The sequence below is a fragment of the Aulonocara sp. 'chitande type north' Nkhata Bay genome, linkage group LG11, assembly GCF_057382095.1.
Source record: "Aulonocara sp. 'chitande type north' Nkhata Bay isolate Kocher_YH1m ecotype deep benthic linkage group LG11, A_spYH_male_GT1.1, whole genome shotgun sequence".
NCBI lineage: Eukaryota > Metazoa > Chordata > Actinopteri > Cichliformes > Cichlidae > Aulonocara > Aulonocara sp. 'chitande type north' Nkhata Bay.
In genome coordinates, this window is record NC_141354.1 from 7,083,255 (window position 1) to 7,109,330 (window position 26,076).

The 26,076-nt window shown below is 41.5% G+C and overlaps 2 protein-coding genes across 7 annotated transcripts in view; one reads left to right on the forward strand and one right to left on the reverse strand.

Moving 5' to 3' along the window:
- The window catches only part of ano10a (anoctamin 10a), a 43,308-nt gene extending 37,776 nt beyond the window's left edge, over nucleotides 1-5,532 (forward strand). For 2 of the 4 annotated variants that reach the window (XM_086310320.1, XM_086310321.1), the window contains one exon: nucleotides 4,320-5,530. In XM_086310320.1, the coding sequence (XP_086166446.1) occupies nucleotides 4,320-4,361 (42 nt within the window). In that variant the 3' untranslated portion in view covers nucleotides 4,362-5,530. Of the gene's footprint in view, nucleotides 1-4,319 lie in introns of all 4 variants that reach the window. The other 2 variants (XM_086310322.1, XM_086310319.1) reach the window with 2 other exon arrangements.
- Nucleotides 5,533-5,887: 355 nt separating this feature from the next.
- snrka (SNF related kinase a) overlaps nucleotides 5,888-26,076 on the reverse strand; it is a 57,630-nt gene continuing 37,441 nt past the window's right edge. For all 3 annotated transcript variants that reach the window (XM_086310317.1, XM_086310316.1, XM_086310318.1), the window contains exons 4-8: nucleotides 24,700-24,912; nucleotides 19,496-19,630; nucleotides 13,116-13,314; nucleotides 12,696-12,793; nucleotides 5,888-12,335 (exon numbers count right to left, since the gene is read on the reverse strand). In XM_086310317.1, the coding sequence (XP_086166443.1) occupies nucleotides 11,189-12,335; nucleotides 12,696-12,793; nucleotides 13,116-13,314; nucleotides 19,496-19,630; nucleotides 24,700-24,912 (1,792 nt within the window). In that variant the 3' untranslated portion in view covers nucleotides 5,888-11,188. The remainder of the gene's footprint in view (nucleotides 12,336-12,695; nucleotides 12,794-13,115; nucleotides 13,315-19,495; nucleotides 19,631-24,699; nucleotides 24,913-26,076) is intronic.

Below are 26,076 nucleotides of genomic sequence, written 5' to 3' on the forward strand. Positions count from 1 at the left end.
CTGAACACATCAGTCACAGCAGACTGAGAGGCCGGCACAAGATCCTGCCATAGTTTAACCCTGCTGTCATTAGGAAGAGAACTGGTAGATACATGTCACACCGATGCCATCCCAGTGGATACATGTCTGACTTTCCAGGGCTGCGTGTAGAGTGTTTTTCTGTAGCTCTGTTCTAAACACGGCACTGCACATTAGTGACGGCATGAACTTGTTGGTTTATCCAAGAGTTCAAGCTGCCCGTTTAAAGTGTTGATTATCCCGGTTGATACAAGTGCAACAGTACGATGGTGGTCAAAGCAGCAGAAGCCTTGTTTGTATAAGGTGTCCTCTGCTGTTATCATGACTGCCAAAGAAATTAGCTGAAGGCTAACAGCCATGTATCAAAGCCATCGCACAGTCTACACGAACCACGCTCGATTGATTTGCTCTGTCCATGTAGCATTACGGCCTACAGTTATCTAACTTTACTGAAATCTGACAGTCTGTGGGTGTCTGCACTAATTAAACATCATTGAAAGGTGGTTCAGTTCTTATAGGTTGTCAGGTTTTTCTGTGTGACAGCAGTTTGACTTTTCATTAGATTTGTTATAAAGTAACTGGTTACCTAAATCAGCGGTCCCCAACCTTTTTTGCGCCACAGACCGGTTTGTGCCCGACAATATTTTCACGGACCGGCCTTTAAGGAGTCGCGGATAAATACAACAAAATAAAACTAGTACCGGTACCGAAAAAAGAAGATTTATTCATAACACACGTGAAAAGACCCAGGAAAACCGAGTTAACGAAAAAAAAGATAAAAACCCTGAAAACCATACATTTCACACCCGAGTCTCAACTCTTGCGGCCCGGTACCAAACGACTCATGGACCGGTACCGGTCCGTGGCCCGGGGGTTGAGGACCGCTGACCTAAATGGTGAGCGATTGATAGAACAGGATGTCTTGATCTGAGTATCTGCTAGGGACACTGAAGCCAGGAACAATTGCTCATTGCCTGAAAAACTTAATTACTTAATTACAAAGTGATGGGTTCCCAGATTTGAGCCTCCTAGTTTGATTGAAGTTTTGCGGGGGTCGGGGCGACTGGGCTTTAAATAAGGTCCTGAGCTCCTTTAAGTCAGAGTCAGCAGTCAGGGATGAACACTCAGCAGAATCGGTCCACAACAGAGAGCTGTGCACTCTTCATACTACACACTTTGTAACAACACCTCAGACCTTGACAAGACATTGCAGCTTAGCAGTGCAGCATTTGTCACATGCACACACAATTCATTTTCACAGAGGAGAACACAGCGTCCCTCACGACGCTAATAAGTGTGTGTGTAAAGACTTCAACCTTCATTCACAAATGCATATGTGCATGTTTTGGGAGTATTTGCGGGTTGTTGGTTTTTTTTGCTCCTCCCTCAGGGTAGGTACTCTCAAGTACCTCACACTGTGTTACATCTGTATGATGTTTGATCTAGAGGTGTCCCCAGAGTTCTTTGGTCCCAAACAAAAATGTCTTTGGTGGTCACGTGTGTTGCGAGGGTTGACTCTGGTGTGGAAGGTGGACTAGCTTGTTTTAGCGTTTATTTTACTCATGTTGTAGCTTCAGTTAAACTCCACAGTAATGTAACTAGTCCGAGTTTAGGGTCAGTGTAAGGTTAGAGTAAGGCTGGGCACTAATTATGGTAAAGGTTTAAATAAGTCGCTGTGAAATATCTAATGTAACGCCCTCCAAACACATGGAGACACAACTCTGTGTGTGTTTGTGTGTGAGTTTGTGCTGTGGGTTTTTAAAGTCCTGCTTTCTGTCCTCGCTGATGAATAATGACGTGTTCAGACTATTAGCAGGGCTAGCAGTGGCTCTGGGTTTAGAGGCGAAGGTCTGTAGACAGCACTGTGAGCAAGAGATGATGCTTTATCTAAGATTTTCATCGTAATGAGCTGTGTTTGTATCAAGGCAGGATCTTGATACAAACTATCATTTGAATTGTTAATCTGTGGTTTTAGGAATATAAAATGTGTGAAAAACCATTTTTCAAAAATATTTGTTTTTCAAAATAAATGAATCAACTTAGTTTCATTTTTGTTTTTAACAGAATATCCAAGTGTTTTTCATAAAAGCAGATTGTCTGAAAAGGCAAAACACAGTTGTGTCAGTGTAGCTGTCAGCCTCTAAAGCGTTGCTTTAATGTGATCAGCTGGACCTGTGCTAATAGTGTTTTTAGCCCTCAGTGTAGACACGGCATCACCGTCTTTGTCTGTCAGTTTGTGTAGAACTTTGTAAGAACTACTTTGCTGACTCGAGACCACGTGTTCATACATATATGTACATTTTCTAGCTTTGATCATTCATCCTGCTTGTCATCCACCCACCCAGACCTTCTCAGATCACATGTAAGGCATCCAGGAGGCATGCTGGTCAAATGTCTGAACCACCGTAATTGGCTCCTTTTTAATGTGAAGGAGTAGCAGCTCTATTCTGAGCTCTTATTGAATGACTCAGCTTCTTGCCCCATTGCTGAGGATGAGCTCAGACACCCTTTCTCAGCCACTTCTATCTGTAGAAGTACTTCTGTTTCACTTTTCCAGGCATTAGCTCCAGCTCATTGCTGTAGGTGAAGGGTAGGAATGTAGATCAACAGATTCACCTTTGGGCTAAGATATCTGTAGACATGCTGAACCAGTCTGCCTGTCAATCTGCCGATGACAGTGCCCTCGACGCAGCAACTCGTCCACTACCCAGAGAAAGCAATGCACCTTTATCTGACTAACAACAGTGGCCTGTTTCTGTCCTGAATGATGCAAGTATCCCTTATGTTGAGGGAAAAACAAAACTGAATTATAATAATTAAACAGTTGAAAACGTATTTGCTTTACCTTGTCCAGTCTGCAAGAATTACATTTAACTTGTATGATGTAAAACCAGGCTTTAGATTTTGTTTGCATTAGAATACATTCATTAACCTCTTGCCAGAAGCTCGGAGGAATTATTTGATTAAAACATGAGTCTGCCAAGATCAGCATTAAGGGAAGAGGGGCATCTTCAAAGTCCTGCGCAGTAATTTCTTAAAGTGTGAGCTGGAACTGCTAAGGCCAGCTTGAGCCAAAAACTGTCCGCACTATTAGACTACACCTCCATTTAGTCTGTATATGTCCTCCTCTCTGAGCTCCTGTGTGACCTTGTGGAAAAAGTTCCAGCAGGCAGACCTGTGGGGTTTGGACAGCTGTGACAAAATCAGATCTGTGACAGAGGATCAGGTTTTTGCTTACAGTGTAACTAAAGCTTGCATCGATGAAGATGAGCTACACTGTCCTTCAGTCCTCTTAGAGAAACATGTAGTTAGCAGAGCAGTAGAGATTTGTTGTTTTGCTTCTGTCTGATCCCGAGAGCCAGTCCTCGCTCTCTGACAGGCTCCATCTGCAGGAGAATGACCAGACCCCGCAGCCAAACATGTAATAAAATGTGAATAAAAAAAATCCAGGTCCTCTCACTGCTCACAACATAATGTCATTTTAGGAAACAGAAACACTGTGGGAGACTTATAAAGCAGGTATCACCATCCAGTAAAGTGGAGTTTACATGAACCCCGCAGGGGAACATTGTGTGCAAGACTGAGAAATGGAAAACGAAGCATTTGTCATGGCTACCTTCCTTTATCAGTTCAAACAGCTCAACTACCATCATCTTTGTTTTCAAGCTGTTACAAACCAGAGCAACCCAGGCTTTAGTCTGATTATTTCTGAGCTACTTAAAGGGCTCGACTGCTTTGGGCACTACAAGCAACTACAAACGCAGCTCCAATCAACATCATATTAATGTGATGTAGAGGTTGAAATATTTGTTCTTCACCTCAACAGTAACACTTCAGTGACCTGCAGAAAGAAAAAATGACGCCAATGCATTAGTGCCTTAAACCTGCATTTTAACTGAAGGCCACCAGATGGCGATACCTGTGGTTGCAAAAAGACTTCCAGTCCCATAGGAGGCTACAGGAAAACAGCTTTCTGACTCCACCTCTATAGACACTTTTTCTATGAGTTTAAGGTCTTAGTAACACAGTTTTATTCATATTTAATAAAACTTCAATAAACAATCCGTGGTAACTTTACTTTAAAGGTGAGCGAAGGAGCAAGTAGTTTCACTGCAGCAGCAGCCTGCTAATGTCCAAAGCTCCTTCCTACCAGAATTTAGTGTGAAGGACTAGCTCTGCTTTCATTCCGCTAATATGCATACCTAACATGAGCTGCCCTTTTATATTACTAACTACACGTGCACACAGAGGTTTTCTGCAGTAAACTGAATGAATGTTGCTGTTTGTCTTTTGTGTTTCAGAAAATGCTGGAAGCCTCGCAGCTCAGTAAGACTGTCCAGTGAGGAGGATAGGTGTGCCTGCAGATACTGATGATGACACACTGTGGTTTACATTACCGTTCTGAACCTCGCTCTACATGTGTATGTATTCACAAGAACAAAAGTGTTACCTTTGGAGTTGCGTGGCTGTTGTTTCCCCCATTCCCTCACACTGGCTTGTACTGTTAATCTGCAATATCTTCACTGCACCATTGACTAGTTGTACAGTTTTGTGAAGCATACATGACAGTTGATTCAGGTTCATTGCTGTGTACCAAATGTTATACGTTGCTCTTTAAATTGGATGTACCATGTTTTGTGTTGCAGTGGTGCATGTACAGGAGATGAGATAAATGCGACAGATGTTCAAATCACAGAGGGATGCTGTACACATGATATACTATAGAAAATAATGATTTTATATCCAAATCTTTTCATTAAGTAATTTCTGTTATGTTCTGTTCTTCTGCCGCTGAAGTCACTTCGGGTTTGGTTCAGTGTTCAAGTGTTAAACTTTGTAAACTGCAGTTAGAATAAATAAGGAGTTCTAAGCCTTCAGGATGTAATAACTAATAATCACCTGACCTGATTGTATCTCGCCTCAACAATCTAATCTGCTTTTTATCCTCAGCACAGCAAGTATGGAGGCAAAAAAGGCCAAAAAGATGTAAAGGTTCAATGCAGCCATCGACACACTCAATGATGTGGATTTGATCCTGATGTAATTAGTTTGGTCTGTAACATGGCAAAACTCTAAATTACCTTCACACATCAACTCACACAGAAGTCTTTAAAAGTAAAGTTTAGAATGCGCATTTATCAACATGACCGGTTCTTCAGTAAATGTTAAATCTCACAATATGATCCATGTCTTGGCCTTCCTTTGCTTCCATACCCAAGAGATGTTATTGAGCAGTCTTAGAGCAGGATATGTTTTCAATGCACTCTTATGAAACTCCCAGGTGCCTTGGAATGCAATGCAGTCCCAAATATTTGCTTTTATATGCTCTATTTACATGGCAAAAAACATGTAACACCAGATTTGAATAGTCCAATGCTCGAATAAACTCACAACCAAAGAAACCAGCTGTATCTGCTCTGTGTTTGTACTTATTGGAAGTGTCCCGTCTCAGTCCAACTGCTCTTTATTCCTGGTTGATGTCGTTTGTGAGGACAGGAAATGGAGAGCTCTTAAAATGATAAACTCTGAATAAAGTTGTACCGCACCATCTGCTCTGGAAACTTCTTGGTTACTTGAGCAGTGAGGGGGAGGGCTGAGGTTGCCAAACATAGAGAGTAAACCTCCTCGGTGTCACGCAGACCGTTAATCACCGCTCGCTGCTTTTCAACACCTTCACTGACACATATGCTGACCCACACGGATTAAAAAGCTGAGAGACAGTTAATCTGGAATCTGTAAGAAATTATTGGTTATATTGATTTTCAAATCAGTGAATCATTTCTAATATTAACATTCTTGTCCACATTTTTCCCCACACGCCAAACTGGTCAGGACAGATGATTTAAAAAGAAAGACCCAGAGACTTGAGTGTAACAGACAGTTTCCCACATTTTATTTTTTGATATTACCATAGCTATATGTAACATCTGACAACAGGTATCAACTACAGAATAATACACTGAAAATTTGTCAGTTCCAACTCAACCATTTTCTTCTTCTTCTGTTGCTTTTTGGTCCGGTTACATTTCTGCCTGATTCTCTCCTCAGTGTCATTGAATGTCAAACATTGAAACACATGCACGTCATTCACCTGGATACAGCTGAGTAAGACAACAGTCAAACAGACTCGACGGTATGAACAGAATCGGATCGTTTTTCCTCACGCAGCTTTATTTTTAGCTGAGACACCCATACGGTTTTACTACAGTAATTATCATAAGGCTAGATTACTGTACAGCTATGCACCAAAAGGTTCACTCGGCTGTTCTAGATAAAGAGAAAGAGCACCGTATTTACAACTCTATTTACATTTGGTTTTTAAAAACGAATCTCAGACGACAACCAAAGAGAGAAAACATATTTAGAACATTCCTTGTTTTTCGTTTTTTTCCGAGTCTGAAGCAGCTGCTGTGTGAGGCTGCACGAGTTTGGAATCTAAAAAAAAAAGAAACTAATGAAGTGTTTCTGTACAGATAGCTGCAACACACGGTATAGCTTATTGCCAATGCCCTTAAAGAGTTCCCCCATTTTCCCTTTCCTCTCTCTTACTTTCGTTTGTTTGTCTTTACAGCCAGCTCCGAAAGCCGGAAGGTGCGAGGCTCTGTCTCGTGCGCGCTTCCTGCCGGTTTACCCAGGGCACGCGCTTCTCAAAGCTTCACACCCGCCCACCCATCATAAAAATAAAACATTTTCAAACATCAGATTGCTCAAAAAAATTTACAAGTTTTAAAAAATAAACTTTCTTTTTCACTGTATATACATACGCTGCACCCTCATGTACACTTAACTTTGGGGGGGGGGGGGAGGGGGCCGTTGGCGCGGGCAGGACCACGGCTGCAGGACAACAGTGATTAACCCGTAAGAAACAGCACGACTTCTGCACCCACTCCTCAAAACGTGCTCCGACTTTCATCTCAGTCACAATTGCAGACAAACGCGGTGTGACTGAAGTAACACACACAAACTCGTAATTTCAGGTGTTTCTGTATGGAGCCGGTGTATGGTTTGTAGAGATGCAGCTCCTATTAAAAGGCACAAACTGACGATGGGGTTTTCCCCCCTTTCTTCAATCGCAGCTTGCTGACTGACATTTAAGACAAACTGTCTACAAAACCGAACACAGAAACACATCTAACATGACTAAAACCTTTGTTTAAAGTGTCCAATGTCAGCAATTAAGAAATCTTTTAACAGATAGATGCTGTTTACGAAAAACAAAAAAAGTGTAAAACATCTTCAACAATTCAACATTCAACAAATCATCCCAACTGAAGCACAGTGGAGGGAGCAACATGGTTTTGGCTGCTGGATGCCCTGAAGAAGAAACGTACGACAATAATGCAATGAAGGTGTTTGTTTTTTCCCCTCTCTCTTCTCATCAGTCTCTCTTTTTTTGGATAATTTCTCATTCAGCTACAACGTAACCAGATATGACATCCAGGAACGTGACGGCATTCAGAGAATATAGAAACAGAAATGTGAGTGTTATGAATTCTGCTCCTAAGCCCATAGAGCCAATCAACAATTTACAAAGTTGTGTTTCATCTATATCCGAGGGGGGAAAAGTATCTTTCAGTTTAACTTTTGTCCACTACAGAGGGCATGATGAATAAATCTTAACAGTCACCTCAAGTTGCTTTATACTGTTAAAACCCGACAATATTAGAGAGAAAACTCCAGCAATCTGTTAATTCCCTATGAGCAAACAAACGATGGTGGGAAGGAAAATTTCCTTTTTAACAGGAAGAAACATCCAGTTGAACCAAACTAAGGAGGGCCGGTCATCTGCCTAGAGCTACATATGTTTTTCCTATTGGACACAGATGCATGCTGCATGCATGCTACATGCTGCATGCACAGTACAAAGATAACTGCAGGGTAACAGGGCGAAGTCCCCAAAGTTTTAAAGCAGTGTTTATTTGTCTTGCCTGGTGACTCGTTTTTATATCTGGGGAAAAGCAAATTCAGATGGGGACTTCAAATTAAATGGATTATTAAAGAGGTGCCAAGACTTAAATCTACAAGGGCTCTGATGTAACCAAGTACTTTTATTCCACTACTAAAGTATGAAATAAATGTTGGTATTTTTCTCTTCTACACATTTAGAAGAGAATATCAGTGCAGCAGTCCACAATGAGGTTGATATGGCAAAATAATAACAAAAAAATCTGATTTTAGCCTGAGGTGTTTTAGCGAGAAGACTGCTGTTTAATGCTGACATCACAGAAATATGAAGCCTCACGGTATGTGATGAAAACACAGCCAGTTCTAGAAGATGTTTTGCAGAAACGTTTGTCCAGCATTAAATTTTTCTTTGCTTTTGGTGTGAAGGCACCATCAGAAACAGCGTTAGGAAACATGGAGGTTGTTCTTGCTAAACGAGGTTCAACATAGTCAGAGGAGCTACTTTTTTCAAGCCTGCGCTGAGAGATTCTGTTTAAAAGAAAGGCACGAGAAGTGTGTGTTACTGAGATGAACGTCGGAGCATGTTTTAGGAGGAGTTGCTGCAGAAATTCTGATCATTCTTCAGGGTTAAGCAGCTGCATGTCTCTTGCAGCAGCAGCTGGGTTAATGGTAGGCAAACACAATATGTTCCGTCAATAAACAACACAAAATCATGTGAATAAAAAAATAAGAACACCTCATTTTTGAATGTGTGGTCAGCAGGAACTCTTCCAAACCTGTTTGTTCATCTTGCTACAGTATCAATGCAATGCTGCCCTCACACACACACACACACACACACTTCTTCCCACCAGCTTCTGTGTGTGTGTTATTTAAAAGCTGAAAGCGTGCCGCCTCTGTAAAGAGACACTGGTACAGATTTAAAGGGTTATGACCAACAGTTTGCACTGAGCTCAATTCAGCAGAGGATACATGGTTCTTAAAAAAGAACAGAAAACAGATTGTCTGAGTGCAATACAGAGCCCAGAGTGGACAGAGGTGGTCAGATACGCTGAACGGACTCAAACGAATGGAATCCACTTTATGTTTTTCTATTTATCATCAGCGATGTCACTGGCAGCTAACGTTCAGAGGGGAGCGAAGGTTCGAGGTAAAGGAGGGAGAAGTGTGAGTTTGAGTTGTATCAATAAGCAGGCGTCCCCGTCCCTCTCCTCTGCCAGCTGCCCGCTACAGCTGCAACTACAAGTGCTTGTTATTTCGATTTTTACACCTGGAGTGTTTGGACCACTGATACTTTGAGAAAGAAGCTTTGATTTGATGGGAATCGGAAAAAGTTATGAGACTAAAGTTTTAATTTTACAAGGAAAAGGATCAAAATATTACAAGTGAAAAACCCCCCATGAAGTCAAAAATTGCCATTTCAAGAAGAAATTAAGTATTTTACAAGGTCAAAGGAGAAAGAAGTTACTCTTTAAAAAGGCCAAAAAATATATTTCAGCTCTTTAAAATAATTAGTATTGACAACTGTGTTAAACACTTTGAGCCTGCTGTAACCACTTCATGTTGCTCTGATGTCCTCTTAAATTCACATCAGGGCGTCTGCTGAGATTATCAAATCTGTTGCTGACATGGAGAAGTCTTGTTTCGTTTTTTTCTTTTTCGGTGTCTCAGTCTTGTGAATGTGAACCCAATCGGTCAACACTTGAATTAAATTACTTTTAAGAATCAGCTGTTAGCAGCACAGTTAGCACAAATTGGAGTCGTTACTGAAAATCAATTAAATCTGGAAATCTGCCATCATTGATGATTATTTCCAGTAGCCCCTCCCACACCCACAGGTGTACGCTGTGCTCATTTTAGACCCCATGAAAAATGAGGCGCTTTCCCCCCCATTCAAATGAAAAACAGCTGAAAATTTCTACTACATTCAGTAAACCTTTTTAAATGTTGTTTTACTTGAAGTACTTATATGAGACTGATCAACCATTCTGAGTGAGCTGGTCCCATGAAAGTGGTAATGTAAACCAAACTGTCACTGTAGCCTTGAGTTGTGTAAAAGCAGTACGTTTTCCAAGAACATCTTCCTGAAAGCTGCAACGCCACTCAAAATTTCTGACTTCCAGACTAAACTAAACTGCACATCAGTTATTTAAGACCTTTGTAAAGAATGATTTACCTTCTTGTCACAGTGGATGAATCAAATGTATACAAGTTTGTTTTAGCACCTGTACATTTGCTGCATGCTGACTGTAAATAGGTTATTTCATTGTTCCATTTACCCATCTGTTAGTATTACTTCTTAACAGCTCCAGCTGATATTTATTATCACCTATTTCTGATATTATTGTGGATTTTTGTTAGAAATAGTGAACCAAAAATGTTAAGAAATTCAACTTTGTCTATATCAACCATCTTTCATTCTTTGGTTGACAAAGTGAAAGATTTTGTAATATGTTTTCAGGAATATAATTATAATAATGACCTTCTCCTAGAAAATGTAAACTTTATCTCAGAGTACAATCACTTTTTCTTCCCAACTTTGTCATACAGTTACAACTTTTATATGTACAGGTTTGTAAAATTACAATTTTACCTCGTGGTATTTTTCCTTTTTTTTTTTTTTAATTTACACTCCAATAAATACTTCTCAAAATGCTTTTCACAGTGGCCCTAATGCTCTGCTCTTCAAGTGGACCTATTCTGCTTTTCCTTCTTTTCTCATAAAGGCGCTGTTACGTGAAACAGTACGGAAGCTTATTTTACACTGTTTCAGACAGAGGGTGAACTAACTAGTATGAAGTCAGTCTAATTAAAAATGAAAAGCAATTATTATTTTAAACAGTGACTCATGCAAAGCCACTCTAATAGAATCCACGAATAAAAACCACAAAGCTGGAAATGAGCAGAACAGGTCCACTTTAAATGCGAGCCTCCTTATTTTAAATGCTCTAATACAAATCATTTAGAATGTCAAAGTGCAGTCAGGACACATAAAACAAGAATATAATGAAAAACATAAAAACACTAATAGACATTTATAACCACCAACAATTGGTAGGGAGCAGGGCACGGAACAAAAAGTGACAGGAGAGGTGGTGAGCTGAGAGGCAGGTGGTTGTGGGAGCTCAGCTACCTGCTACAGCAAACTAGACAGGAAGGTTCAAAAGCAGAGTAGTGTTCAAAGAAACTACCTGAAGCAGGAGGGGAAGAGTGACTGAGAAAACTTGGTGTCGGTGGGTCATGGTCCACAGGGTGTCAGCGAGCTTCAGATGACCTGGCAGCAGCTGGCTGGAGCTGAGGTACAGAGCAGGCCATCCCTGGAGCCTCCACCTCGCTGGATGTTGACAGAGATGGTCTTCTCGCACAGAGGTAGTTGAATCACGCTGTTCTTCAGGGTGCTCAGGTTGCCATGAGTGTTCCTGCCACCCGGGCCGCTGTGCGGCACCGTTTTGCGGTTGTGATGGTGTTGTGGGGTATGGGTGCGAGGCAGGCCGGTGATAGTGGTGGTGGGGAGGGTGATGGTGTCCAGGCTCCCAGTGGACCCGATGCACATCCTCCAGGTGGACTTCTCCTGGATTTTCACACTCCCTCCTGAGAGGCTATGGGGGTCTATGATGAATTTCCCCCCACCCCCTCGACCACCTCTCCCAGCGTGGTGGTGCTGCAGCTGTGAGCTGAGGCACAAGCTCATCAGCTTGAGACTCTCCACCAGCTCAGCGCTGCGGCTTGCAGTGCGCGAGGCCCGGGGCTGAGAGCCAAGGGACGGGTTAGTAGTGCTACTGTTGTTACAACAACTGGAAGGGCTGTCTTGTCCTTTATTACCCCCTCCTCCTCCCCCACTCCCCCCTCCTCCACTGCCACTCTGTCCTCCTCCGTTACCTCCCGCTCCAGGACTCCCCCTGTCTGGGCCAGAGGACCCTCCTCCCTCAGTGGGGGGCTTCCCCTGCCCTGAGCTGCTGCCTCCACCGTTCCCCCCCTCGCTGCCAGGTGGCCCTTCACTGCTGTCCCTCCTGTTCCAGCTGTAGCTGAAGCCTGAGTCTTTATCCAGGCGCCTCCGGTGGCTCTCGGAGTCATCATCGCTCGTCTCAGAGCTCGAGCATGACGATCCCCTTCCCTGACTCTTGCGCCGATGATAGCGCTTCTGCGTGGATCCCGGGGACGACGACGAGCTCAGAGTGCCGGCGTTCCCGGCCATGTTCATTTTGAGACGGCTGAGTTTGGGCGGCAGACCCTCATCCATGTCGAAGTCATCGTCGGACTCTCCCTCCTCTTCAAAGATCTGGTTGAGCACTGGGGCACTCTTCCTGGACGTAAGGCGGTTGGTAATGGAGGGGGGCTTCCGCCGCAGGATCACCTGAGTTGGTAGGGGAGACGGGTCCTGCTCTTCCTCCTCCTCTTCATCCTCCTCCACTCTGCCAAACAATCAGACATGAATGAGTTGACATTAGAATACAACCACAAAGCAATGACAGAAAACTCGATCCTCTGTTTTATCATCAGTTGCTCGATGGATCATTTGCTCTGTTAGACTACAGGGGGGACGGGACTATTACAGCCGCCATTTTCAGATGTCTCATTTTGTCTAGTTTCTGAATAAAAGTTCAAAATTTCAATTTGTGACATAATACAAAGAAATTTAGCCTGAACATTTAAGAAGCTACGAAATGCACACATTGAAATAGAGTACAACTTATTGTTCTGCTTTCAGTTTTAGGGATACTGAGGACACAAAATAATGTCACACTGTTGAAAACTGAGTCCAGAGATCAGACCTGAACAGGCAGGTTCGCTGCTTAGCTGCTGCTGAGGTGGAGGGAGTGGGAGTCCTGATGGTGCCAGGAGCAGGACCTGAAGCAGCAGCACACGCTCCCTGAGGCAAGAAGAAAATACAAGAGCATGGGCATTAAAACAGGGTGCAAGTATGATCAGCTGCACTGTTTACAACTGAAAGTAGCTGCGAAGTGTGCTCTGTTCTGAAAATGACTCTCACTGCTGCTGTCCCTGCCTTTAGGCTTTACCCATGTGTAAAGTTTGAGGACCCAGAAAAGAACCACACACACACAAATAGAACAACTTACTACAGAGGCAATAACAATCCTATTTACTCTCAGATGGTCCTACTAGCACTGCATTTCATGTATAAAAAAAAAAAAGCTTCATTTGATACAGACAAGGGATGATGATGAGTGTACCTGTGCCGACCCCGGAGAGTCAGTCACCGTGCTCTCTTCCCGTCTGCCCAGCTCCATCATGGCTTTAGAGCGATGTCCATTGAGCAGGTTCTCAGCACTGCGAGCAGGGGACTGAGGGCCTCCTGCGTGAGAGATGGACGAAGCTGCTAAACTATCCTCAATATCCTGGTGCATATCCACTCTGGTGGGCCAGGACTGCCTGTAGAGATAAGAAAAAGGATTGCATCAGTTGATACGTTTTCTTTGATCTTCAAAAGACTTTATAGTCAATTTATACTCTCCTCAAGTGACTTGGATAGTTATTTATACAGAATAGATCACTCAAATATAGACAACTAGAGAAGACAGGGACAACACAGGGATTACACTCATGACTTCAAAATGATATACTGCGTAAATAATATCCATCCATTCGCTACAGCTTATCCTTTTAAGGGTCGCGGGGGGTGCTGGAGCCAATCCCAGCTGTCATGGGGTGAGAGGCGGGGTATACTGCGTAAATAATATCATTACAGTATATAAGTGGGAAGAGATTTTAACTGGAGACATATGATGCAGGGTGCTTTTTTGTTCATCCAGTGCAATCACTTGCAGCAGTATCCAACTGTACGTAGGCAATTAACAGTGAGGGCTTAGGGTTTGGAGCTATGAGCATCTTTATAACTTTAACTATAAACAGTGTCCAATGTTTTGATCAAAATGTTCATCACTATTTGCAGCCGCCAGACTAGATCATCTGGTTCATGATCCATCACAATTCATTGGTTATTGACCGTAAAACAAAAAATGTGACCTTGACCTGAAGTACAGTTTGGCTGAAGAGAGCATTAAATTCTTTATTGATTAACTGACTGATGAACTTTATTTTGGTCTGACTCTATAGCAGCTATATTTATTAAAGCTACACTCTGTTATATGGCAGCATCTGTTCCTTTTAAGTTACTATAAATTGATGTGGTAAACATATGGATGTGGCTCCACTTTCTCTGTTATGGACGAGCGTGCACACAAACACAAAGTGGAATTACCTTCCTGGAGTCTAGAACAAGTAGACTGACTATATCAAAAGAATCATTCAAAATAATCAGGGCCCCCCCGAAAAGTTAAGGATTGATAAATAAAGGATTTTAAATAGAAAGCGAGGCGGAAATTAGCTTGTGTCTGTAGATAAATGGATGAGTGATAACTGATTTTGCAAAATGTTTTATGGAAATCATGGCTTTTCTTTTCAAATCAGGTTGACAAATCCAATTACAGGTCATTACTGTGCTTTATTTATTTTACCATCCTCTAATAGAGCTGCCACAAAGGCCACACTGTATCTTTTTTCATCGTTAGCTAAACCACAGCCTCTCTATTCAGTGGTATAATGAATAATGCACTGATGAAACACAGTCTGTATGTGGAAGAAGAAAAAAGAAGCTTGTAAAGCAGATTAGTCAGTGATGCAGGGACCTGTGAATGTCAGCCAGTGGAAATTGGAATATTCTTAGTAAACTAAGACAGATTTAGGCAATAATACAGTTGCAACTAAAGCTCGTGTTATCAGAGTAACACCAAATATATTTTATAGAGTGTTTCAAATCAAAGAACAGTCAGTATTCAGTATGCAATCTGTTATACAGTTTATCCCATGAAGTGTCTCTATTAATAAAGTAATTTCAAATCTGTGTTTTTACATCATCTGCATGTCACCCATAGCTCAAAATGCAGCTCAATTCTTCTTCACAAACAAGCGTACAGGACCTGGTTCATTTCTATGTCTCTGGCAGAAAACCACTTTGATAAGCAAAAGATACAATGTGTATGCTTCCTTCTTGATCTGAACTATGTTTCAGGGTGTACACAAGTGTAGCATTTACTCAAGAAAAACACGATCAAACTTCTAACAACTGTAATTCTTTTAATGGCCACTTGAGACTCTAGGACTGGGCGATATATCGAGTTTTTAAATATATGGATATACTTTTATACGAGATAAGAGATGTGACAATATCGTTTATATTGATATAGTCTATGTTACGTTATAATTATACTTGGAACTGCAAGTTTGCCTGTCTTTCGTCCACTTTTGTCTCTACGCTGTGTTCCTCTGCCTCGCCTCTCTCCTTCACTCAACACAACTCCCCCAGTCTTTGTTTTTATGCTCAGGTCTTTTTAGTTTACATTGACTGCACAATTGTGAGCTTTTTGTTATGCACAAAACAACATTGTTTTATTTTATTTATGGAGAATTATTATTTAATAAATCCTGATAATTTATTTCTGAGTAATTTTTTCATGTACATCTGCGCTGTATGTTAATAAAAGTACCTATGTGAGATCTGGGACACAGCTTTGACTAAGAACTCTTTTTGTTCTTACTTTATGGCTTTAAAAAAAATATCAAGATATATACTGTATATCGCCATCCAGCCAATTCAATTCAATTTTATTTATATAGCGCCAAATCACAACAAAAGTCGCCTCAAGGTGCTTCATAGATACAGAGAAAAACCCAACAATCATATGATCCCCTATGAACAAGCACTTTGGCGACAGTGGAAAGGAAAAACTCCCTTTTAACAGGAAGAAACCTCCAGAAGAACCAGGCTCAGGGAGGGGCGGGGCCATCTGCTGTGACCGGTTGGGGTGAGAGAAGGAAGACAGGATAAAAGACATGCTGTGGAAGAGAGACAGAGGTTAATAACAGATATGATTCAATGCAGAGAGGTCTATTAACACATAGGGAGTGAGGAAGGTGACTGGAAAGGAAAAACTCAATGCATCATGGGAATCCCCGGCAGCCTATGTCTATCGCAGCATAACTAAGGGAGGATTCAGGGTCACCTGGTCCAGCCCTAACTATATGCTTTAGCAAAAAGGAAAGATTTAAGCCTAATCTTGAAAGTAGAGATAGTGTCGGTCTCCTGAATCCAAACTGGAAGCTGGTTCCACAGAAGAGGGGCCTGAAAACTGAAGGCTCTCCCTCCAATTCTACTTTTAAATACTCTAGGAACAACAAGTAGGCCTGCAGTGCGAGAGCGAAGTGCTCTAATAGGGTGATATGGTACTACAAGGTCATTAAGATAAGATGGGGCCTGATTATTTAAGACCTTGTATGTGAGGAGCAGGATTTTGAATTCAATTCTGGATTTAACAGGAAGCCAATGAAGGGAAGCCAAAACAGGAGAAATATGCTCTCTCTTTCTAGTCCCTGTCAGGACTCTTGCTGCAGCATTTTGGATTAGCTAAAGGCTTTTCAGTGAGTTTTTTGGACATCCTGATAATAATGAATTACAGTCGTCCAGCCTGGAAGTAATAAATTCATGAACTAGTTTCTCAGCATCACTCTGAGACAGGATATTTCTAAATTTAGAGATGTTGCGCAAATGGAAGAAAGCAGTCTTACATATTTGTTTAATATGTGCATTGAAGGACATGTCCTGGTCAAAAATGACTCCAAGGTTCCTCACAGCGTTACTGGAGGCCAAGGTAATGCCATCCACAGTAAGAATCTGGTTAGATGCCATATTTCTAAGCTTTTCAGGGCCGAGTACAATAACCTCAGTTTTATCTGAATTAAGAAGCAGAAAGTTAGCGGCCATCCAGGTCTTTATGTCTTTAAGACATTCCTGCAGTTTAACTAATTGGTGTGTGTTATCTGGCTTCATAGATAGATAGAGCTGGGTGTCATCTGCATAGCAGTGAAATTGTATGCTATGTCTTCTAATGATACTGCCTAGGGGAAGCATGTTTAGTGTAAACAGAATTGGTCCTAGCACTGAACCCTGTGGAACTCTATAATTAACCTCAGTGTGTGAAGAGGACTCTCCATTTACATGCACAAATTGGAGTCTATTAGATAGATATGATACAAACCACTGCAGCACAGCTAAAGAATATCAAGATATGAATTTTAGGCCATATTGCCCAGCCCTACTAGACTCCATGTTAAAATACAGACATGCGCACAGCCTGGTACACAAAGGGAATTTGTCTCTAGTTTATTTCACCCCTTATAGATCAATGGATGTCGATGGATAAACGGTTTTAGAACTTGCCTAAAGTTAGGTCTGTCCACTCATGACTGGAGTCATTGAACTGGACATCTCTACCACGTGCTATGGTCAGTAATTTTTTGTCTCGGTTTTGGTGAATGAAATTCTAGTATTTTATTTATTTAGCACTAACTAAACATTCCCTTAATTTTAAATATACTGTAAACATGTTGACTTTGTCAATGGCAATCCCAGACCCTTTTTTACAGTCCTTTAGCAGTTAATGTATTTACACTAGGTTGGCACACTGTATCTGCATTAAGTGACAAACAGGGTTCAAGTAAACAGTTTTGCATAAAAAAAAAAAAAAGCATCACAGAGATGATGTGCACAGTAGAGTTCAAGCTGTGTGGCTTGATTTACTGACTGATATGGTATTAACATTGTAGGGTAAGCGAATTTTATTGTTTTCTTTTGCTTGGTGTATCCATAATGAGAATAGCCTTTGTTCAGACTACTGGCTGGGAAAGCCAGAGGCATTGATCGTATTGGCAGGCACAGAAAAATTAGAGTTTAGTAGTTTAATTTTTATGCTAGAATTAAGTCTCTCTTTCTTTTGGTTTGACTGTTAAATGTGCATTAAATTATGAATCAGTATCTTTTAAGTGTTAAAATATATTTGTTAAACTGGTCACTGGTAAATGGTAAATGGACTGGTTCTTATATAGGGTTAGCATCGCCGGAGAGCACCACGAGAGCAAAACTTTATCGTAAATGCTACTTGTGTGTTATATTTACTTTCCTAAAAAATTAATCAAAAAAATTTAAGTCTTTTTGTATTTGTGTAACGATTCCGAGTGAGCAAATATTACATATATCAGTGTCATCTTACATAATGGCCTAAAATGATACAGACATGGAGAAATTCAGAGTGTTGTTATGTCACCTCAGGATATGCACTGTATATTAGACCCGTTACCTTTGAACTAACAGCTTTATTTGAAGAAAAACAGCCTGGTGAACCCACTCCTGGAGGTAAGTGCTCACATGATGGAGGTGGAACAAACAGTGAGACAGAGCAATCATCGAGGGCACACTTATGTGTCCATAAACAATTAATCCCACAAGAGAAGTTGCTCCGCTTCTGCTTACTTGAAATTCCATTTGCACAGGAAGCATGTCCCATGCATACAAGCACAGGCAACCATGTAGAGGTGAATACATCTAAGGGTAAACACCAGTAACAATAACAGTTAGACTCCATCTGGTTCCAGAAAGTTAAAAACGTTTAGCCTGACCCCTCCTTAAAAAAAACATTAGTCCCTGCTCTGTGTACATCAGGCCACGGATCAGTAACACAGGAGATGAGTTAAATGGAGTTACAATCAAATGGAGAATCTGATAAAGATTTGACCTCTCAGTTTTTCTAGCAGCGGATAATGGTATCCTGATTTCACACACTGATACAGGTACCAACTATGCAGGCCTAGAGATCATCATCAGCTCAGTATTCAGCCAGGTCGCTGTTGCTACATACGCAGCACTGAAAATGTGATGACCCAAGCTTCTGTTTCTATCATGTATCCGAGCTTATTCAGCTCTGAGCCCTTAAAAATACCTGTTGTTCCCAAATCTATACAATGACACAAACCTTGTCTTGCTACTAACTCAATGTTTTACTTTGGTTCTGTGTAGGTAGCAATGAGAGTTAAACCCAAAGCATTTCACAGAAAACTGGATAGGGGAATGTGCAGGGAGTTTTACAACCACAGCAGTCCCGCTGAAGCCTCCTCACTCTTCTCTTCCTTATTTGTTCCTCTCCTTTGTCTCTTTTCCTTTTATAACCAAAGGAACAATGTTGGCAAGGCAACAAAGAGGAAATACTTGGGACAGCTAAAGCATGAACCAGGATATGTTCTCAGTTCTTAGTGATATGACAGCTAGCTGGATGGGAGCCTTGCTCCCATTTTTCACTTTAGAATTAGAAAAAAATTGCAGTAATGGAAGCATCAAGACAAAGGGTGAACTTTAAAAGGTTGGAGAATATGCTAATGACTCAGACCATCTCCTCTGCACTGTCTCCCCTGAGCTCAGCAGGTGGAGGCTCGGTGAACCCAGAAATGGAAATGAAACCTTTAGAGATCTACCTAGTCTTAAGTAATTGTGGCTGAGCCCTGCGAAGTGGAGTCAGACAGGTTGCCGTGTGAGGCAGCTGAGAGATAGGTCAGTTGCCCTCTTCTGGGCTCATACAGTGACTCAGACACTCATTATGACCACAAGCAGTGATATTTTGTTACTCACGCTCTCGACTAGTTTGCTAAAATATCAGAATTTTTGTGCACGCATGAGAAGGGATATTTCCTTTCTTTAGCAGTGTTTGAGTTTTTTGCTGCTCTTTACCTGAAGTGTGCCTTGATGTTGCTGGGACTTGAGGAGCGGGTCTGCACATCCTTCTCCTGCTTCTCCCTCAGGATTCTTTCTGCTAGCAGGTAGTATGTAGCTGTGATGTGGTTGTATTTGTTGGTCTCTAGGGCTCTGAAACAACAAATCACACTTTAGGACCATATAAAGTAGACAGCATGTTGGATTTAAAAAAAAAAAAAAAAAAAAGGGACAGAGTTGAGAACTCATTTTAGCTCTTGGGCTACATACATTCTAACTTCATCTCAAGCAAGTTGAACCAGTAAAACCACCACATAACAATGTATATTTAAAAAAACCCCAGTGAACATAGTTTTGCTTGCATGTGTAAAGTGTAAGGAAGTATAAGCGCATTCTGAAAATATTCACTTGGGCATTAGCCAAAGTTTTCTGAAAGCTGAAACCAAAAGACCAAGTGAAACATGCTTCTCTAAGCATTTACCAGATAACAGAAGTTACAGGTGATCCATTTACAAAAATCCTGAGATACACTGAGACACATAAGTGCAATTTCAAAAAAGAAAATCCAGTTTTTCCCTGTCATCTTCAGACAGTGAACTCGACAATTGTGCTGCAAAGATCACAAAGTCCCCTGACAGTGCTGCATTTTCCACAGACACAACACAGACGATTATGAAGCATATATATTTTAGGTATAAATGTGTAATTGAATGTCCTTACGCTGATAGAAAGGAGTTTCACTAGTCCAGCCCACTTAATTAAAAGGTGTGCTGTGTAAGGCCCTTAATGTAAAATGAGCTTGACGATGACGCTGGCTCAGAGGAATGAGTTCTCTACATTTACATTGCACCTCTGACAGCAGAACGATCTTTGAGATTCACAACCAGACACTAAAACAGGCAATGTTGTCAGAGTAATCCTGGGAATGCACAGGGTGCGCATCTATGACATAAGAGTATATGAATTGGTTTTGTTCTGGCCCTTGCATAATTTCATAAATGGGCCATGTATTCTATAAAGGGTCTTTGAAACTTGTTGGTACACTATGACCTTCCTGTGTCTCATTTCTTCCCTTCCTCGTATACTGTGTGCAGTGCAGTTGATGGGTGTGGAATTTTTGAAAAGGGACACGGCACAAAGAGTTGCTTCTGAAACACAGTGCAGTGCATTTGGTAACAACATCACTGAGATATCATTAGCCAGTGACACTGCCGTTTCACAGTAACAGCTTCCCCTCATGTGGTCAACTTCTACAGAACTATATTGAACTAATTTTAATTTCACACAAAGCAGCTCAAAACAACAGGAAAATGTTTAAAGAAGTACATATATTTTAGAATGGTTTTATGTATTCAATGGGTATCAGCCTACTTTGTTCTTTGATGTGGATTACTGTAAGCCAGATCACTCTTTGCTGTGTGTGAATGACATGGAGTGTGATTCCGTGCTTTTGCTGGTACAGGTTGTACAGTGTCTCTCCCTGTCTAGCTTTATCTACAGTTCACCACAAAAACTAAGTTCATGTACATGTCGGACTTGGAACTAATAAACCTTGAACAACCAATCCTTTTACTGACACCAAGGAAGGAGAGAAGTCTTTAGAATCGTGGTTAAAACGAGAAAAAGAGCCCATGTCTACACCATCAGAATTTGCATAAGCTTGGTGAACAAGTCAGACATAAATATACACTTTTACATTACATTTTCTCATGGTGCTCATCAATATACAGTACATATTACAATCAAACAGAGCAATCACACCCACTAAGGTCTGCATTGTTGTGATTTATAGTTTCATTTCTGGGACTGTGCACATCAGGATACAGCCTAAGGTTCAGCTTAAAATCTAGGCTTATGCTACAGCTTTGCCTACACTGTAGACTTGCAGTACACTGTAAAGATGTCACAGGGTGGAATGGTCAAGTTTAACTTGGTGTTTTTATTTCCTTGCATGTAGTGCTGTGTTTTATTTTTTTATTATCTTTTATTAGCGTGTAGTGTTTTATTTTTGCGGGGTTATTACATGCTTTTTTGTTTTGATATGTGATTTGCTCCGGGGGGGGGATGCCCATTCCACCGCCCCTCCTGATCATTAATCTGACACACCTGGGACCAATCAGGGTTCGCCACAGCTATTCAATAATAGGGAGAGAGAGCGTGAGAAACATCAGGAGAAACATGGCGTGGTAACCGGGGTTGGCGACGGCCGCGCAGAGCAGCACGGAGGCCCGGCTACAGGCAGCTGACCGGGGCGTGCGGCAAAGGAGAACGGGACTGGAGATCGCAGACAACTGCGCATTGGAGAGAGTGATCGGGGATGAGCAGAGCGGTCTGTGTTGGTGCTGAGGGGAGCTAGCTCCTCGGTGAGAGAGGCCCATGGCAAGGGATTGAGAGGCAGCGGGATGGCGCCTTATGTCCCTGGGACGGCGAGACCATGGCTATGCGTGTGAAGCACAGCAAAGTGGCAGGCAGAGTTTGGAGCTCTGCCCATCCGGGGTAAGTCCCAATCAGTCCCATGTAGGACGAATCTCCGGTAGAATCAAAGAATGGTGACTGCTGCTGCCCCTCTCTCCTTTTAGTTGGCATCAGAACGAAGACGCAGACAGGACGGTGACGATGCTGCCGGTTTCTGCACCGTTTGGACTTTTATTGGACTTTATCTTCGTGGCTGAGGCCATTGGATTTTAGCTGTATTGTTTTAATGTTTTTAATTTCATGTTCTACCTGGCCAGAGTATTTTAGTGTTTTCTTGTAAATAAATTATAGTTTTAACAACGTGAGTTTATATTTTCTACTTCCTTGGCTCCTCCACTGCTCTTCCCGTTAGAAGGTTTTCCCTTCTGTTTTAACCTACCACCTACCACTTACATCTACAGCATCTCTCATTACTCAGTGTGCAAAGATGCACCTAAGCCAATATCTGTCTGCACCTTATCAGTGTTAAAGCAGACTGATAACACTACATTAACTGCAGCATTAATTTATAAAAATAAATAAATAAATAGTAATTTCCTCTGGCTATTTCTGTTAATAAATGTGCTGCATCTACTTTTTTTTTTTTTTTAAATCGAGTGTATTAAAGGTTATTCAAATCTTGTTGTCAGGGCTGTTACTGAATGAACACACTTGTTAAAGCGGCGCTCTACATTAGAAGCCATTTATTTGTCACACATCGCTTTGAAGCTAATGGCAGGTCGCTTGTCGACATGCCACACTCCGGTTGCCTAGGTGACTATCCAAATGATGTCAGTCAACAGTATTCTTCACTTTCAAATTTATCTCAGGTCCCATCCACTTCATGTTGCCTGCAGTCATTTCGCCCGTAGTCCTTTGCACTCATAGAATGTCATTCAGTTTTTGCCTGATCACCATTTCGCTTTCAATGTGTGTTTAGATTTAGAAGATTCATGCAGCAGATTGATGCTGCATGAAACTCATGAAAGAGGAGAGTGGAGGGTGTGGATTAAAGCCTAATTGCAGTAACAACATCACACACACTGACACAACACATCCATCAGAAATCAATGCTCCCTACAAACACAGAAAATATTTGCAGCTTTCATAGAAACAAAGAACTTGATCTGACAGTGCTTCAATAACTCAGTATTGAATAGAGCAGGGGTGGGGGAACTCCATACCTCTAGGGCCAGTGTCCTGCAGGTTTTAGATGCATCCTTGATCCAACACAGCTGATTTAAATGGCTAAATTACCTCCTCAACATGTCTTGAAGTTCTCCAGAGGCCTGGTAATGAACTAACCATTTGATTCAGGCGTGTTGACCCAGGATGAAATCTAAAACCTGCAGGACACCAGCCCTTGAGGCCTGGAGTTCCCCATCCCTGGCATAGAGAAAAGTCAAAACACTGATGTTGCATTTGGGTACCACCAAAATATGATCTGTTTCCTGCTAACGTATGTAACGCTCAGGGCTCAACTTTACACAGTAGAAAGCTATTAAAACTAGCACCGGTATGAATTAACACTGTATCACCCAGCACTGTATTACCCAGGGGTTTGACCCCTGCTGGGTTACTTTTATGTGGTGTTTACAGATATCCCTGTGCCTGCGAGGGACCCTTCCAGGTATTCCAGTTTCCTCCCACAGTGCAAAGACATGGAGTTGGTTAACTGGTACTAAAGCACCTGTGGGTGTGAAATATAGAATAAAACACTTTATGCATGCATGAATAAATGTGACTTGTGGTCTAAAATGCTTTGAATTGTCAATTAGTCTAGAAAAGTCTTATAAATATGCCAGTCTATTTGCATGTTTTGGAACATCTCCACATACTTAGAAACCTAACCGTTGCTGATAAGCTTCATCATAACTGTGTGGAACTCTGCTGGCAAGGTCTTCATTTATATACAACTTTAAATCAACAAAAACAACAACAACAAAAACTCTCAATGCCTCTTTCTCTTCAAAGGCTAGCATCCCCACACATACAGAGATATTCTTCTTTACTCTATCACACCACAGGTAATATCTTCACAGCAGGAGGTAGCAGTGAACTGCAAGTCTGTCAGAAACAAGTGTGAACTTGAAATCCTGACTCTGAAATCAACAGATGTTCTGTTTAATTCCTCTTACGTTCTGCTTTTCAGTATGTAAGCACACACCAGGCTTCTCTGAGGGCTGGAAGGTAACGAGCTGGTGCTTCTTTGAGTTAAACATCTGTCAGGATGCTCTGGGCTTTGTGCTGATGCGTGCTGTGTTAGTTGGCTCCTTGTACAATTGTACATTAAAGTGAAACAGGTTTCACAATGGCAGACTGCTTAGTGCCGTTGGTGTCATTTTTATTAAAGTTTCAAAAGTTATAGGCTAATCTGTTCATTGACCCCCTCCTCAAAAATAAAGCATCAATCGGCACTGATGATGCTTGTGTTGGTCTAATGAGTTCCGTTTCAAATAAGGTTTCCTGATGAGTTTGCAAATGATATCAGTTTTGAAGTGAGAGACAATTTCCCCTTAATCACCTACTTTTAAAATGAAGTGCAGCCAAAACATTTAAGGGTTCACTGAACAGCATTTTATAAAAAAGAGGTTCTAAAAAGGCAAACAGCTCCCCCATCTACAAATGCTCATCAGTAAAATCTTTAAAGTTGACTTTGAGTGATCACTAAGAGCAGAGAACACCCTATAAAAATGTGATTACATCACCCTGGATCTGTTGTGGTTTCACTGTGCAAACACCAGAGAAAAAGCTGAAGCACAACTTACTCGACTATGGTCTCCCGATCTGCAATGTCTCCCAGCACCATGCGCTGGATGATGCTGTTATGTTCCTCCTCTGACAGGTTTTTGTGAGAGACCAGGGGAGTGCTATACTTGGTGGCTGGGGATGGGTCCACCCCCTGCAGCCAGGCATGGCTCTCAATCTCCTCCAGGGAGGCTCGTTGTTTGGGATCCCTCTGCAGCATGCGGTCTATCAGACTGAGGAAAATGAGAAAAGGAGAGAGGGGAAAACACACTTAAATCAAATCCGGTTAAAGTATCACTTTAAGTATGGCTTTAAGTGGTCTCTGACTAGTTGAATATTAACAGCTTCAAATTGTAACACCTAAAGTTTCCCACACAGACTTTCTCTGAGTGAACCACCTAGGTACATTTACACGATTCACCCACAGTGGGCACACCCTTTGCTCTTTTTTGGAAGATCTGGCTCCTGCGCATTCATCTCCAGCCCTTTCTTGGCACTAGCCAGGTCCCTGTTGTGAAGGTTTATCAATGTGAGTAGCTAATTATTAATGTGACACATTCATTCTGCATATATTAAATGTTTATAAATAGAAGTGAAAGACTTTAAAATTGTTCAGTTTTACGTAATTCTTTTTTGTGAAACAAAGGAAGAAATAAAAAAAATAAAATAGAAAATGGGGGGAAAAATTAAACTGTATCAGAAGCTGCTATTGGGCCAGAATTCCACGTCTCTCAGTGGCTGTTTTATGTGATTAGATACAGATGCTGCCGGATCAGATTGGACCCATCTGCATGCTGAACTCCACCTGTCCCTTGTGCCGGTGCTAGGTTACCTATTAGAACAAGCGTTGTGCTTTGTTTAGTGTTAAGAATGCCACAACACTCAATTTTGGTGGTGTTTTTCCTTAAGTTTGTTTTAGGTTTATTTGTTGTTGCAAGACGTTTTGTAGAAGTGCCAGCAGCACTGTGGCTGGACACTTCATTCTTGCGGGGTTCAGCACTGGTTGTCTCAGTACAGTTTAGCCTGCGTCAGTAATGTGATGCTCTGTGTGGAGAGGAGGAGCAGATGATGTAGAGTGACAGACTGTGTTTGAGATTTGTTTTGAATGAGCTGGGTATGTCAAACTACAGCTGGCAGCTTAAATTCCACACAAATGACACTCTTGAAAGCTGAGATTGCAATTTAACAGGATTAGGTGGGATTTGCAATCTAGTGAGATGACTAACATTAATACAGAGGGCTTGAATTTCAGTGTGGGATTGTGGTTACTGTGCATAATTTAATAGATTCCTACAAATACAACCCTTATAATGAAGGAAATTCCCACACACATTTTAGGGTGATGTCTAATAATGTTCAGCACAATGTCTGCACTGGTGTAGAACACCAGATGGTTG